This window comes from Coloeus monedula (genome assembly GCF_965178545.1).
Source record: "Coloeus monedula genome assembly, chromosome: 2".
Classification (NCBI taxonomy): Eukaryota; Metazoa; Chordata; class Aves; order Passeriformes; family Corvidae; genus Coloeus; species Coloeus monedula.
The window spans coordinates 51,993,656-52,009,808 of record NC_138782.1 but is presented as its reverse complement, the minus strand read 5'-3'; the positions used below and the strand labels follow the sequence as shown (position 1 = coordinate 52,009,808).

Genomic DNA, 16,153 nt, shown 5'->3' with positions numbered 1-16,153 from the left:
TTCCAGTTCTGGCACAGCTACCTCCCTGAATTCAGAGCAGTGTTTATGCGAACTATAATACATAATTTTGCTGTTGTGCGCTGGTTTGCACTTACTTAACTACTGCATTTCTTGCTGGTTGCAAAAATCTCTTTTAGTATTTTTATTGATAAAGTTGAATGAATATGTTGTCTTACAGCTCTTCTTATTTTTTCCCCTTTGCGCAGGAGCACATGCCCACGTTTCTATTCAATGGTTATGAAGATCTGGATACCTTTAAGCTTTTAGAAGAAGAAGATTTGGATGAACTGAACATCCGAGATCCTGAGCACAGAGCTGTTCTCCTCACAGCAGTGGAACTTCTTCAGGAATATGATAGTACGTGGGATGTTAGAGGTTTTCTGTTTTAGTAGAGCTTTGCCAAGAACCTTGTGAACCCCTTAAAGCAGAAAACTTGTTCCAGGATTTTGATCTCTTTTTTTTTCCTAACCTAGTTATTTCCAGGGTAATCCTGTGTAACGTTAGATTTTTGAGGAGTGACTTAAAACTTCCTTTTGTTCTGCTGGAATTAATTCTGTTCATGTAAACCTTGCCACCCAACTTATTTAATGAATATCAAATGTACAACATATAACACTTTAGAATACTGTTGTTCAAGAATAAATCCTGAGATAACCTACTCAAAGTAAGAGGCTGAGACATAGAGAGTAGGAAAGAAGAAATTTCCAGATTAGAGGGAAGAGATTAAGTTTATCAAGAGTAAAAAAAAAGTCAAAGCCCAGAGGGCTGTGGAGAAGTGTAATGTGAATTAATCTTATCTGCACATGCTTTTGGTTCTTGGGCTGTTAATTGCAGGATTGTAAAGGTAGCTTCAGGTTGTGTATATGGCAACACAGCAATTTTCAAAGGGAGCAAATATATCAGTCAAGTGCAAAGAGTGAAAAACAGTGACCCACCTATCTGTGTTCGGCAGTGCAGTTTTGCTCACTGAACACGTGGTATCAGGAAAGTGGTTGCAATGACGAGGAAAAGTGGAGTAAGCCATGGCAGTCAAATGCAAGGGTGTCTTTGCTGCACAGGAGTAAGCAGAGCCTAGCTGCAGCAACCTGAGACAGTACTGAATTTGCCCTTCATCTCCAAGTGTCAGTACAAGGTTGGTATCCACCGAGCAGAATCAGTAGAAGGGATTGTGTGAGGGCTTTCTCAGCTGCTTCTGTGCAAATTCCTATGTTTTAGCTTAAACTGCCATAGCAGCAATTTAAACAGCTGTTATTAAGTGGGAAATGCTTAATTCAGTTACAGCAATATTTGTGGTTAGTGTCTTTAGACAGTGCTGTGTGGCCTGTGTAGCTTTCTTGTTCATTTCCCAAAGAGGCATCCACTCCTTCCTTGCCCTTCTCTAGCTCCCAATAAAGTTGCAGTTGCAGAATTAGTTTCTTTTCACTTATATCAGAGTAGCTTTTTGTCACCTAAGATGAGCTTCTCTTCATTATGTGCAGACCTATTTAGAATGCTAAACTTCCCTGAAGTAAAAATTTTTTTCAGGACCCTTCAATTTTGGTTTGAAAACTTGACGATTTCATGGTTGGAAAGTACAAATTCCAGCTCCAAGTCAGGATGATGAGGAGAAAGAGAAGTGGGGACCAGACAGCTGGAATCTGGGAGGGGCAACAGCACGTAGTTCCACCCCATAACTACCTGCCATGTGCTGAGAGTAGGAATTGTACTAGTCATTTCTGACATTTTATTGCAGGGGGAAAAAACCCACAGCATAAACTGTATTCTTGTGTCATGACACTGGTTTTCTGTATCTTCAGCTCCAGATTTAGCTTCTTTACAAAATATGATTTCTGACAAAACATTCTGGGTAAATGCCCGGAATCCAGTGTATGCAAGCTGGATGGACCACACTCGAGTGTTGGCTTTTTGCATAGACCAAGGAAGAAAGGAATTGGCACCATTAGTCTCCTTTACGTCCCTTCATCCTTTGTTAGGGGACAATATCTAATGTGCTAGACTCACTCCTGATCCTTCCTCCAGGTCTTCTGGAAGGTAATTCAGAGTTAGGATTTTATTCTTTTTCACTTGACTTGGTTCTTTTCAGCTCTTTTCTTCTGTTTTGGGTGTTGGAGGTTTTTTTAAGTCTTAGAAAGAACTTTGACACAATCATTTTAAATAAATTTCTGTGGTGGTAAGTTGCAGGCCCCAAGGCAGCTGAGGCGCACAGAAATTCCATTCTGCTTTCATTGTGTACCATGTTGCTCCCTCACACTCTTGCTGAGGCTGTTGTTAATCGTTTACCAAACAGGATGAATGTTTCCAACATTTGTGATGGCTTTTCCTAGTGCTCATTCTTTTATGATATAAATAATACAATAGGGAAAATCATAGAATCATTTAGATTGGTTAAGACCTTTAGGTACAGCAAGTCCAACCAAGTCCTCACTAAACCAAGTCCCTAAGTACCACATCTGCACGTCTTTTAAATACCTCCAATGATGGTGACTCAACCACTGCCCTGGGCAACCTGTTCCAGTGCCTGACCACCTTTTCAGTGAAGAAATTTTTCTTAATTCACAAACTAAACCTCCCCTGGCCTCCCCTGGCACAGCTTGAGGCCATTTCCTTTAGTCCCATTGTTTGTTACTTGGCAGAAGAGGCCGACCCCCACCTGGCTACAACAGTCCAACAGTGCAGAGGGCATTAAGGTCTCCCCTGAGCCTCCTTTTCTCCAGGCTCAACACCCCCAGTTCCCTCGACTGCTTCTCATAAGACTTGTGCTCCAGACCCTTCACCAGCTGTGTTGCCCTTCTCTGGACACACAAGACAATGGTGTTTGAAATGGAAGGTTGCGAAGTTCAGCCGCATTTTCTGTTTGCCTGTTTTTCACTGTATTCTCGCATCCTCTAGGTAACAGCGACCAGTCAGGATCTCAGGAGAAACTTCTCATTGAAGGCCAAGGCCTAACCGGATGCTCTCCTCGGGATTCTGGCTGCTACGAAAGCAGTGAAAACCTGGAGAATGGTAATGGTGACAACAGTGAGCCTTATAGTTCCTGCAGTCTTTTTTTTTCAGTAGATAACTTCATATACTTTTGCTTCTGTTCCTAGCTATCACAAGCTACTTCCTACTTGACTTTGTTCTTTGCTCTGACTACCTCTTTCTGCCTTGGCTTGAGCCATTGGTTTTCACTGCTACTGCTTCTAATTTATTTATTTGCATTAGTAGGAAACAGATCACATTTCACAAATAGTCTTTCTTTCGTGATCCTAAAGCAACAGTCTTTCTCACTGCCATTCCCCTGCCTTCTCTGCTCCCAATCATATTCTCATGCCACTGTGCCTCATGAGGCTTGCACTTGCTTGTACACTGACAGTCCAAGTCTAAAGGACCACCAACAGAGAAGCCTCTGAACTCTACTGATATTAGGGGGATTTCTTTTGAACCCTTACAAAAGCTGTTAAGAAAATGTTCTTTGTTTTAGGCCATATTTTTCTGTTTGCTTTGGGTTGCATGTTGCATTGTCCTCTGATCAGAGCCCAGCTGCAGAGATTTAGGACTTTTTAGTGTATGAACACTAGAAAGCTAAATTATTGAGAAGTTGGCAAGAAAATAAACTATGAAAAAAATGCTAATGATATCAGCTCCCATTGCCTTATCCTGCATCAGGGAAAGGTGATGCACTGAAAAATTACCAAGGCAGATGATGATAATAGAGATTGCTGTCTCTGATCTGAAGAAACAGGTTATTGTGCTGATTGAGCATATGCTTTACTTCTGGGATGGTCTAAACTTGTCATTAGGGATGAAATATTAAAAGAGCTGAAATTGGTTTGAGTTAGGCATTTTCACTCCAAGCATTTGAGCCATGTCTTGGCCTCAGACTGCCTGGATTTATTGCTAGCATTCACCATAAATAGGAAACCAAGAACAGAAAAAATAGATTCTGTAAACCCCTTATAGTGGCCATTTTTCCAATTTAAAATAAGAGCTAAAAATCCTTCTCTTAGTATGTGCATTTTCTGTTAGTCTGCTACTGAAAAATAACATTTTATTGAAGAAAATAGCAATTTGCTTTGAAGCTGAATGCCTGGAATTGACAGTATACTAAATTCCTGAAAGTAGGGAGGCTTTTTTCTTGAATATGAATCCACTTCCACTTGGCATGCTGGAATAGAATCATAGCTAAATATATGGCATATGTGACAATTTTCTCTTCTTTTTATCTCTAAGTACAATCATAATGATAGCTGTAACACCGAAGTTGAAGAGCTGCTTGTACACTTTCTTTATTTTAACAATATAATAAAACCTTTAGAAAGCAATTGGCATTGCCTGTCTGCTTGGATACTTACATTTAAACTAATATTTCTCTCTGAGTTTTCCAGAATGTGAAATGCTGATGATTTTAATTTTTTTTTTTTTAATGTATGACTTGCTGCATTTCTGCATCATTTTTGCTCACAAATGCATTTAGTGCTCGTTTTGAAAATGTGATGCATTATGAAAAGAATATTTGATTCATTCAGAGATTTTGTCAAGGCTATTTAATCTGAAAAGTGCTTCACCTTCATTGCAAAGTTCATGGTCCATAGTTGTTTATATGCTTTTTTTTTTTCAAAATACATTCTGTTCTCATTCTCATGTCTGGTATAAATACCATAATGTGCAGATCAGCACTTCATAAAGGGGAAGTGCATTCTAAGAAGAAACCAGTCTTCACATTTTCTGGGTAACGGTTATACATAATATTTCTATGAATAGTATAGTGTCCAGTTTGGGGCTGATATTGGATCTTTTGACATCAGTTCAAGATTTCAGAGCTGCTCTTACACTTTGGCTAGAAAATGGTTTGCTATGTACTGTAGCAGAGTATCTTTTGTAAGTACTTTTCTGGGTCCCACTGCAGAAGTGTTTGGATATTCTCCTAGGTATCTACAGTGTACTTACAGCAGCATTGTGGTTTTATTTCGATTCACAGAGAGCGAGGAGCAGGCAGTCTGTGATCTATCCAGTTAGACAGGAAAAACCTCAGAGCAGGAAGTTACCATCCCTGATCAGATGCTTAGTCCATATAGAATCAGGGCAGAGAGAGCAAGTTGTCCCTTAGGCTTGTGACAATTAGTCACAATTTAGACGGAGGCAGTGGGCTTGTTTTGTGTGTGGGAGTCAGCAGTCTGAGGTGCATTTGGAACCCATATCAGAAATCTGGTTCTCATAGGACTGGCCAAAAGTAGATAGCTACAGAAGGGTATAGGAACAGAGCATGCATATTTGATGCTTCCCAGGACACTCTTGGGGAATGACTCATTTAAGGACTTCAAAATTTGGGTGTTGTTTCCTTGCATTCATCAATTTTCCTGGAACTTCTTATGAATGCCCCTGGTCTTCCTTAGAACCTCCATACCTAACAATATCTGTATATAGATGTCTGTCATACTCCTTCCCAAGTCATCTCTTTTATAGTCTGAGAAGGCCTATTAATTATTCCCTATAGGTCATTCCCATCCCTGTTCATGCCTGGCTTCTTTGAACCTTTACTTGTTATGTTGTATAGCTTTTTCAAGGGGATGTAAAGAGGTGAAATTGCACGTGCAATGTGCAAACTTGAATGAGCAAACAAACCAGGCCTTTATCAGGTTGAGATAAGGGTATTCTCTGATTTGTTCAGAATCTGAAGCCCAGATTCCCATAGTACCAGGCAGGCATCCTAAGCACTTAAGCATTCAGTCCTGATTAGTCAGAAAAGGAAGCAACAGAACAGGTGGCCACATTCCCTAATGTAATGTGCATTTCTACTTGTTTGTAATCAGTAGAAAAAGCAATGAGGCCAGTATTGTCTAAGGTGCCATCATCTTTGTTGTGTCAACAGAGCAGTTTGAAATGCCCCCAAACTATAGCCACAGAAAGCAATGCCAAAATGAAGTTAATAAAATCTGGGATTTGGACACTGCATTCTGTGTCTGGTTTTGCATACATAAATTTCTGAGGACCATCTTCCATAAGGAAAAAGAAACTGTGATAAGCACTGAAAAATTTTCACTGTAGCTATGGTACCTCTAGAACAATTACCCAAGACAGTCTTCTTTCTTCTGAGACAGATGATGACAAGGAATGGAAAAGTTCCTTCCCTGTATCATAATAACAAGAAGTATCATGAGAGGTGGACAATGCTTTGTTTTGCAAGAACTGCACCATAACATCAAACAGAAGAGTTGAAGGATTTCCTATAGCTTGAACTGAAAATAATATAAACTTTTCTTTCATTTTTTGTGAGGACCGCCTTTGTAATCTTATTTTTCACCCAGACATCTGTGTCCTGCACACATTTAAATCAGAAATGCCTCTATGGTTTACAGCCCTATGAAAGGCATTATACTGCATAACTGTATCAGGGATCCATAAGACTGAGTTATTATCAAAAACCCTAGCATTAAAAATGTGGTTTAAACTTTACTAGCTATACACTTTAACCCTTGCAGGTTGTTTCCCTTTTTTTTTTTTTCTTAAGGTAGGCAATATTACATTTCTGGACATTATTTATATAACTCTCCACTTCATGAAAACAGCTTAAAAATATATTTTAAAATCTGTTTTCAGGAAATATTACCTTCATTTTTTAGTGTCTCAGAAGCATAATGAAATTACGCCTGACAGGAGGAAGGAAGGAGTAGATGAAAAAAGAGAAATAAACCATAGCTCCCCTCCTGATATTGCTCTTCACTTAAATCACATTAAAAGAAATTATGTTCTCAACTACTGTCCTTTGTACAAAGCCATAGCATTGAACCTAGCAGTACCTTTTAAACCATTTTGAAGCAGAGACCATAAAGATTGCATGTTTGGTTATACATGTTATAGACAAAATATTTTGAACTTCCTCCTGTTCTCACCTCATTTGTATAGGTATGCCTAACAGGGTTGGAATGAACTAAAGAATTGATTTTGCTTTCACAAAATTTCTCTTTTCTTGGGTTTTTTTTTTTTTTTCACTTCCTTTTCCTGTTCCTCATTTCTTCTTTTTTCCATTTCCAGGCTACTGGCCTTACACAGACATACCCCATTTCTAAAGAAATTAAATGCTGCTTATTAGATACTTATTAGATTATGGCTTATTAGATGCTTATTAGATTATGGCTTCAGTAAGAGCTTATATTTCACAGTAGTAGGGTTTTTCACAACTTTCTTTTAGTACTGGCATTCCTGAGTGAACTTTCCTAAAAACTGTGTAACCCCTGACTGATATATCGATTGAAAAGAAGGCACATGGATTTTGTTGTGTGAGCTGTGACAGCAACCCCCAGACAAGAGGGTGAATTACTGCACAAGTCAGGCATGTGCTAGCAAATATGAATAGTAGAAAGAGAACACTCCTTTCCATGCTCATTACATATTGACATTAGCGCCTGGAGGCACTAAAAAATGAATGTAACATTTCTTACACATCATTTTAATGTGATTTCAAGTTATGTTCAGAAGGTGGTGGCCTAGCTCCATGTGGAAGGGTGCAGACAAAGAGTTTCTTTCTGCTACTTCTCTGAGTTACCTGAACTCAAGGTAGCACCAAGGGAGACAACTTCAGTGTGGGATGTGTCTCTATTAGCATTGTGGGGAAATGGTGATATTTAGTTTCAGTTGAACTGTGAACTATACAGCTTCTGAGAAAGGAGTTCCTGTGTACTCACATGCATCCTCATAAGCACGCCTTGATTTTAACTTTTTTTTGAGAGTGTTGTCCTTATATCTTCTTAAATGTAACCTCCATTTTCTTTGCTAGTTTTCTGGATACTTTGTTTTTTTTTAAATTCCTTGAGCAGAGTAAGAGGCAAGAGAAAGCAAGGTATTTATTTTCTTAGGTTAAACAGGTTCCTTTCATTCCTATGCAAGGTGAACAGTGCATATTATTTAAAAGCCAAGCACTGAACTTCTTTCAGGATAAAGCTCTGAAGGCAAAGAGTATAAGAAGAAAGCATCTATTGTTTAAAAGTACACACTATGATTTGAGACTAAGATGAGTCACACTTGAAACTCCCTTTTGAAACACTTCTCCATCTCTTAAGATCTTTTTCTATAAAACTCTGCCATCCCTGAAAGTAGCTTTCCAAAGGGGCTGATGCAAAACCAGTCTTCATGCACTTTCTTGCTCTCTGTTTTGCCAGTGCAAATAGTTTGTGGCTCATTTAAAAGATGAAATAACACTATTGGCATATAATTTAAAAATTCATAAACAGGAAGTATCTTTTAAAAAAATCCTATGCAAACTAGTAAACTTTATTAAAATATTAACATTATTATTTATATATTAAACAAATCAGAGAAGAAGAAAAAAATGTAGGTCTTTTGAGTTATTTCAGGGGGGGTTGTCAAACAACTTCACACAATAAGGTATCAGTTCTAACTGTAGGATACAGTATTTCTACACTGAACAAGGTTTATATGAGCTAAACCTCAAATCTCTGCACAATGGAGAGCAGGAAGGATATTAAGTATTTTGGATGCATTTTACTTAAAAGATAACATTTACTATTAAAGCTGAAGTTCAAATCAAATCTTTATGCTTGAAATGCCATTAAGTTCCTTTACATTTAGAATTAACAAAAAGGGAATAAATAATTTTGTTTCAAAAGCATTTAGAAGTGATCTGTTATTTATGCTGGAAATTTTGTTTTTAATGGTGAATTTATTTGTTTCTAGGTAAAACTCGAAGGACTTGTCTTCCTCCTTCAAAATCAGCAAGTGAGCATAGCTTTAGGGATTTCAGCAGAAACCAGCTATCAAATTATCCCACGCTTCCACTGACCAAGTCAATAGAAACTCTGCAGCCAGGGGAAAAAGAAAGCCGGCTGAGTTGTGCACATCGTGCTCTGAAGAGTTCTGTCCAGCCTCTGGCCATCCCGGGTCTGAAGAAGAACCGCAGAAGTTTACCAGTTGCTGTATGTCGAAGCTATGAAACTCTGGATGGCCCCCAGGGTGTAGACACATGGCCAAGATCCCACTCACTGGATGATCTCCAGGGAGAACCCCATACTAACTTACAGGGCACTAACAAGAAAGTAGGTTCTTTTCCTCAGGATTCACTGGATATAGCTAAAAAGGCAACTGGCTCTGCCTTGCCGCCTCAGTCTCATGGAAGCAGCTGTAAGGTAGATGATTTCATGGCTAAGCAGGGCAAAGGAGCTGCTAATTCTCAGAAAGGAAGAGCTAAGGAATTGAACTTCTCTGTAATGGAGACTGCAGGTGGAAAGCCTGCTCCATTCCCCCTGAAAAACTGTGAAGCTGAGCCTGCCTTAGTGATGCATCATGCAACAAGGACACCTCTGGAAATACAGAGTAAAGGTTTTCCTGACCTTCCACGGGCTGATTATGCTCCAGTCCTCAAGGGAGGTCTAGAAGCTGAGCAAAAAGGCATAAACGAGGCAAGAATGCAACCAAAAAATCCTTCTCAGCCGCCGCCTGTCCCTGCCAAAAAATGCCGAGAACGCCTTTCTAATGGATTATATCATCCTCCCATGACCACAAGTGGAAACCACTCAAGTTTAGAAGCACCATGTTTGCCAGTAAAAAAGACCAGCTCCTCCACTCCCATTGATTGTCATGGAGTACCTGTCCATAGGACATCTTCTGAACAGGAGCCCAGTAGCCCTCCTAGCCCGCTGCCGCCCTGGCTGTCGGAGCTCCCAGAGACTGCTAGTGTTCAGCAGCATGTGGTAAAGCTCGGTCCTGCATCAGCAAGGAAAGTCTCTTGTAGCAGAGGAATGGATCTGGAAATGGTCATAGAAAACAAGCTGCAGTCTGAAGACATTGATCTTACTGAAGAACCGTACTCAGACAAGGTAAGTGGTAATCACCTCAGTGGTTTTATTCTGCTAGCATTCCAAGGGATAGTCTGTCATTCATTGTATCTGACATTTTTTGTGGGTGGCCAAGATAAGCTAACAATCATTGGGACATTAGACATTCTATAACTTTGTTTGTCTTTTCTATCAGACTGTATGCCTAAAGTAGTTCTTGTGTTGTGGGGGACTCAGAAATCCCAGACTTACTCTGAACCTTCATCTTTTCAGACCACTGGTGCCTTGGTGGCACTGGGCATGGAAATGTCTCTTTCTCTACTAATATAGGGGAGTAGAACTGAAAAAGGAGGTAATGATTAGATTTTATGTTGCCAAGAAACTCTGATTTGATAGCATCAACTAGTGCATCTTTTTGCGGGGGGAAGGAAGGAGTCTTTTAGGGATTACTTTTTCAGTTTTCATGGAACCTCAACGAAAGCTCCTTCTTGCTCCCATCCTGCACTTCTCTTTCTGTTGCATTGTTTGGTCTGTATAGATACACTTCTTTAATCTGTCTTCTCTCCTTTGTGTCTGGCTGGGAACATTCAGCATGGTCGCTGTGGCATTCCTGAGGCTTTGGTACAGAGGTACTCTGAAGACTTAGAGCAGCCTGAGAAGGACGTTGCTACAAACATGGACCAAATCCGGGTAAAGCAGCTGAGGAAGCAGCATCGTATGGCAGTGAGTATTCCCATGAAGCAGATTTTCTTACTTATGAGCAGACTTTTAAAAGGACTGACTAGTAGTAAAGGGAGGTAATTGAGAAGTCCTGGTACTGAAGTGCTCCTTACGTTCATCCAGCAGGTACAGCATAAGTAGAGGTACTGCAGGGGCAGGGGGTACCTCCCCCAGTCCCAAACAAGGACAGTCAGAAGCTGAGAGTGGATAGCCCTCTCTTGACCAAGTAATGGCCTTACAAGTCTAAGCAGACTGCAAGCAGTGGTAACAGAGACTTGCTCACTAAGGGTGGCATGTGTTAAATGCTTCTGTATTAAAATCTGAAAGGTTTTACACTCCTTTTTCATTTCTTAAACTATACTAGTGTCCACTCCTCCTTGGGAAAAGCAGAAGGGAGAAACCATCAAAAACTTTGATGGCTTTTTCGGGGGGAACTTGGTATGTCTGAGGAGGTAATAGGCAAAATTGGTATTCTCTTGCCTTACTGAGAAATTAAATGTATCACTGTGAAAAGTCTTGTTACTGAGTATTCTTTACTGATCTCAAACTAATTCAGAATGGTACTTGACAGTCAGCCAAACAGCTGGATACTGCCCACTGTGTCTGTATTGCCAAAATTGTTGTCATTGCTTCTGGCCAAGGGATCTGAGCCTTTAAGCCCACACCACTCTCATACTGACAAATGTGACATGAGAGAAGTTAAAACATCTGCTATGAAATTCTACCAGTTTGGAAGAGAAAATAAAAAGAAAAAAGAGTTGTTGTAGAATCAGAGATGTTTAACATTAAAGGTTCTCTTTTCTTTCTTTTTTTACTCCCCAGATTCCAAGTGGAGGACTCACAGAAATTTGCCGTAAACCTGTGTCCCCAGGACTCATCACCTCTGTATCTGACTGGCTGATTTCCATTGGTCTGCCTATGTATTCCAGCCTGCTCACAGAAGCAGGATTCAACACACTGAGCAAAGTGCCTTCTCTGTCACAAACTTGCCTTCAAAAAGCTGGCATCACAGAGGAAAGGCACATAAGCAAGCTCCTGGCAGCAGCAAGACTCTTCAAACCTCTTGATCCAGAGGCAATTTAACATGCTCAATAGTGTGACCTTGCCTGGTCGAGAATCCACTGCTTCTTCCTGCACCAGTATCACTCTAATTACTTCATGTAGCTAAAGGGATCAAGGAAGTGGCTCCCCAGGACAGGCAGATATCTTCTTCAAAGGATATGAAAGTCTTTGGCAACTGAAGGAGAAGAGAAGCAACCACCAGGTAACATAGATGTGGTACTTCCCTCCCCCCTCACACCCATCTAAAGTATTCCTATTTCATAAACTGCACAGGGTTGGCCTGAAAATCACACAGCTTCACAGAATTAGGGGATCCTTGCATATTTTCCTCGAGTTTGTGAGTGATGCTAGTACATCTAGGTCTTTCGTACATCTAGGTTCCAGGTACCTGAAATCAGTCCTAAAGAGCAGGTACAAATCACGGTGCAAATTCCAGTAGAAGCTGTTTGGCAAATGCCTTTTGTTTATTTCAGCAATCTAGAGATAAACACAAAGCCCTCCCCAGTCATCTTTGCTGTTGCTTGGTATAGGTCGCAGTTGCCACGAAGCCTTTAGCTAGGCTAAAGTTGATGGACTGAAATTAGTTTTCAGTGTGGTCCATCTTTGTCACTTCAATGCAACTAACCCACAGAGAGTCAGAAAGCTTCTTTTTATTTGTACAGAGCTGAGGTCATTTTTATAACTGCTTTCTAGCAATCAGCTTTTTATTTGCCTTAAAATAAGCTTTTAAGCAGTTACCTAGTGTTCACTTCCCTGTATTCACATTTCCCAAGCCTTGTTTCAACCTGTCACACTTAAGTTGCATTTAGGGTGATTGCCAGCTGAAGTAGCTTCTATAAAATGCCTCATCATAATATCTCCTGTGTTGTAGAGGTGCTTTTACAATGCAGGGTTATGCTAGGTTTCGGTTGTCAGGTTAACTTGTTGTTCACTACAGTCTGCATTTACTGTTGTTACTAAACTGTTCCAAGATATACTGCCTTGTATATATGTAACTGCTTTTCATTTTAATCATATTCTGTGTACTGTGTTATATTGTCAATCATTATGCCACAGCTTTGACTTGGTATCCTGACCATATTGATTCCAAACAGTGGGTTTCTACAAATGAAAATTCACTTGCATTGAAAAAGCAAATTGTGTCCCATAGAAATCATTAGACCCAGTAATTCCATTGCATGGACAAGAAAATTCCCATATAGTCTTACGAAAACACTGTGATTTTTAGAACGGTTGGTATCCCTCACCACTCTGTTAATGTTACCTCTCACTGGAAAAGAGCATTTTTCTGGCAAGTGTGATGAACCATTTTTCATGATGCAATGATATTTTTCTGCTTAACTCCATGTGAAACGTTCCAGTAACATATATGACTAATGACAGATTTTATTTTTCTATATTGGGTACACATTTTATATACCAAATACAGATTATCATGAATAGCACATAACTAGCTTTTTCATTGGGGTCTATATATGGTGTGTCCTTCAGCTTCTTGTAGTGCAAATGCTCCATGGAAGACAGAGCAAGCTTAGTCTGGCAGGCAAAAGGAGATAGTATAGAAACCTGGGCACAGGCCAGGATGTGTAGCTATTTCCAATATCATTTCTGACATCAATTTACTGTATAAAACCAGACAAGGCACTTCACTGTTTGGTGCCCCAATTATCCTAGCCTCATATTGAGCTAATGACTTCTCCTGATAAAGTGCTCTCAGACTGGTGAATGAAAAATTGTGGTTACTCCATGATTCCTTACTGTATCTGGCCCTTCTTTCATGGTCACGTTTTAGGCAGACGAATATGCATTTTACTACAGGTGATAACTAATTTGCCTCCTGGTACAATTGATAGCTCTTAGGTTTACTTCCCTCATTTCGTATTTCAGCAGTGTTTACTGCTTACCATCGTATGAAGGCAACTAATTCAGTGATGCAAGTTGAAATTGCAAAGCTCTGCAATATTCTCCTTGGTGTCTGATAAGCAGCATGTTCTGATATGACAGAATCAGGAGACATACTGCAGACATGTTTTGTACAGCTGGTGAAAATCTGGTGCAGCCTCACCTCGAGTCCTGTGTGCAGTTTTGGGTGCCAGAATATAAAAAAGACATTAAGCTATTGGGGAGTGTGCAAAGGAGGGCCACAAGGATGGTGAAGGGTCTGGAGGGGAAGCTTTGTGAGGAACAGCTGAGTCTGTTCAGCCTGGAGGAGACTGAGGGCAGATGTCATTGCAGTCTCAACATCCTCATGAGAGGAAGCAGAATGGCAGGTATCGATCTCTTCACTCTGGTGACCAGGGACAGGACCCAAGGACATGGCATGAAGCTGAGTCAGGGGAGGTTTAGATTGGATATCAGGAAAAGGTTCTTCACTCAGAGGGTGTTTGGGCACTGGAACAGGCTCCCCAGGGAACTGGTCACAGCACCGAACCTGACAGGAGTTCAAGAGACATTTGGACAACACCCTCAGGTACATGGTGTGACTCTTGGGGATGGTGCTGTGCAGGGCCAGGAGTTGGACTCGATGGGTCCCCTTTTGTAGCTCAGTATTTTCTATGATTCTAAAAAAAAAAAAAAAAAAAGAAAAAATGTTTAAAAATTGGTTTTTTAATAATTATTATTTTTCTCTTGTTCCTCTCTGAGGCTTACATGGTGACTATCAGTAAGCAGGAGATGGAAAGAGTATTGAGACTTCCTGGGATTGCTGGGAGGGACCAGAACAGAGTAGAAGTAAGTGGACAGCAGTTATATCGGAGCAAGGGAAAAGTCCAAGCTGACTATAGCAATAAAATAGGAAACAAATTGCCTCATGTTGCAAGGGAAGACAAGTCATATAATGAAGCTCTCCCATATTAATCACTTTCCCCTCTCAATAACAGAAGGAGATTTATGGGAATAAGCTGAACCTGTTTGCCAAATTCTCTTTGTATATCCATACCTTTTAAATGATTATGTGACCCAGGGAAACCAAATCATACCCATCAGGACTGGAGTGAGAAGTTTGAGATTTAAGAGTTTTAATATTTGTTTTGTTTTCTTTTAAAGACTGTGCTTTGTGGTCTTACTTGAATTGCAATTTTAGTTTATATTCTAATCTAAAAAAAGCCTTAAGCTTCTCAGTGTTTGAGCTTCCCTGCTGTGGTTTCAGTGACCTGTGGCATTCCCCCAAGCAGGTGAGGTGGTGCATTATGAGAGCCATAACCTCTTGCATCTTCTTGCAACCCTTCAGTGCTCTAAGCAAAAGTTCACTCATTAACTCTTGGGAAGCACAGAAGAAACCTGCTGCTGGAATCCTCATCTGCTCTGCTCAGGCTCACTGTGTTAAGTATCTATCCATTGTATCTTAGTAACTCAAACAGCTATTTAACAATAGAAGCAGCAAGCCCAAAATATTACCAAATGCCATCATAATCCTATGCTTTCATCAATAACCTGCTGTTGCTACCCAGATGGCAATTCCCTGTGCTCTTATATGAGCCTGGCTGTGGATGCAGACTGGGAGCATGATCAGAAGCATTAAACATCGCATTATTCAAACAGGCCATCATCTCTAAGAGCAGCAATAGTGGTCGATTCACCAAGTCACAGCTGTGCAGTTGTACTGTATTATTTCTAGAATAAATAATACTTTTGGTCCAAGATACTTTTATCATTAATTGACACCCTTTGGGGAATCAAAACTGTCAAGCAAGTTATGTAACAACTAACAAAGTTGCACTTTCTGTATATGAAATCAATATTTAAATAACTTATTTTTCTCCATTTGCTGTTCTTAAATGATGTAAGTAGCTGTAATATACCAGTACTCAATATGTCCTGCAGTTTGCTTCAACCCAAGAAAGCTGTGTATTGTAAAGAAAAAAAGCAAAAACAAAATATGAATGTGTAAAGATTATTGTGCTGTTTCATTTAGCAAAAAAATGGTTGACAAAAGGGTTTTCCTGTGTATCAAAACTTGTCTATAATTATATGTCATACTGTTCATAGATAAAAAGTAAATAAATTTCCATGGTCTCTCTCTTTTTTTCCATTGTTTTTAATTTTGCTAACATATCCTCTATTTAGTGCTCTGGTAGCGGTGTCCAGTAATTTAATTTTTTTGCTTATATCTTGGGCTTTCAACCTGTAGCTTTCCAAGCCTGTAGTTCCTCTCCTTGTAAGCACTCTCAACACATCTACAGCAGAAGAAGGTTTAAAACATTTAAAATATTAAAAGCCCTGATAATCCAGGGCTAGGAGCAGCTGTTAAATTATGATATGATGTGAATCAGCACTGTCCAAACTTTGTCTGTTATATCCTGTGAATGTCCAGCTGCTGGGCTCAGCGAGGTATGTGTGAGAGGTCTCCCAGGTCTCCCCTTGGGAGCTTTACCACTTGGCAATGGAATAATTACAATTGCTGGACCCAGAGAAAGGGCCCGTGAGTACAGTGCTGTGGAGTTGCAGTTACAGCTCTTGCCTGCCAGAAGGGATTTCAGACCTGGTTTTCAAATGCAGCTGCGCTTCGTTTGGCTGGCAGAGTACTGCAACTCCTGAGCCATCAGGTAATGTCTTCAGTCTGTAATAAGATGCCAATGTCCAGGGTTTGGGGCAACCGAGCC

General features: G+C 40.1%; 1 protein-coding gene across 2 annotated transcripts in view; it reads left to right on the top strand.

Annotated features, from left to right (window-relative positions):
• The window catches only part of SASH1 (SAM and SH3 domain containing 1), a gene marked incomplete at its 5' end in the record, with an annotated part of 533,304 nt that extends 519,379 nt beyond the window's left edge, over positions 1-13,925 (top strand). For both annotated transcript variants that reach the window (XM_082303323.1, XM_082303324.1), the window contains 5 exons: positions 207-357; positions 2,890-3,003; positions 8,674-9,812; positions 10,362-10,493; positions 11,313-13,925. In XM_082303323.1, the coding sequence (XP_082159449.1) occupies positions 207-357; positions 2,890-3,003; positions 8,674-9,812; positions 10,362-10,493; positions 11,313-11,573 (1,797 nt within the window). In that variant the 3' untranslated portion in view covers positions 11,574-13,925. The remainder of the gene's footprint in view (positions 1-206; positions 358-2,889; positions 3,004-8,673; positions 9,813-10,361; positions 10,494-11,312) is intronic.
• Between the last annotated feature and the right edge of the window lie 2,228 nt (positions 13,926-16,153).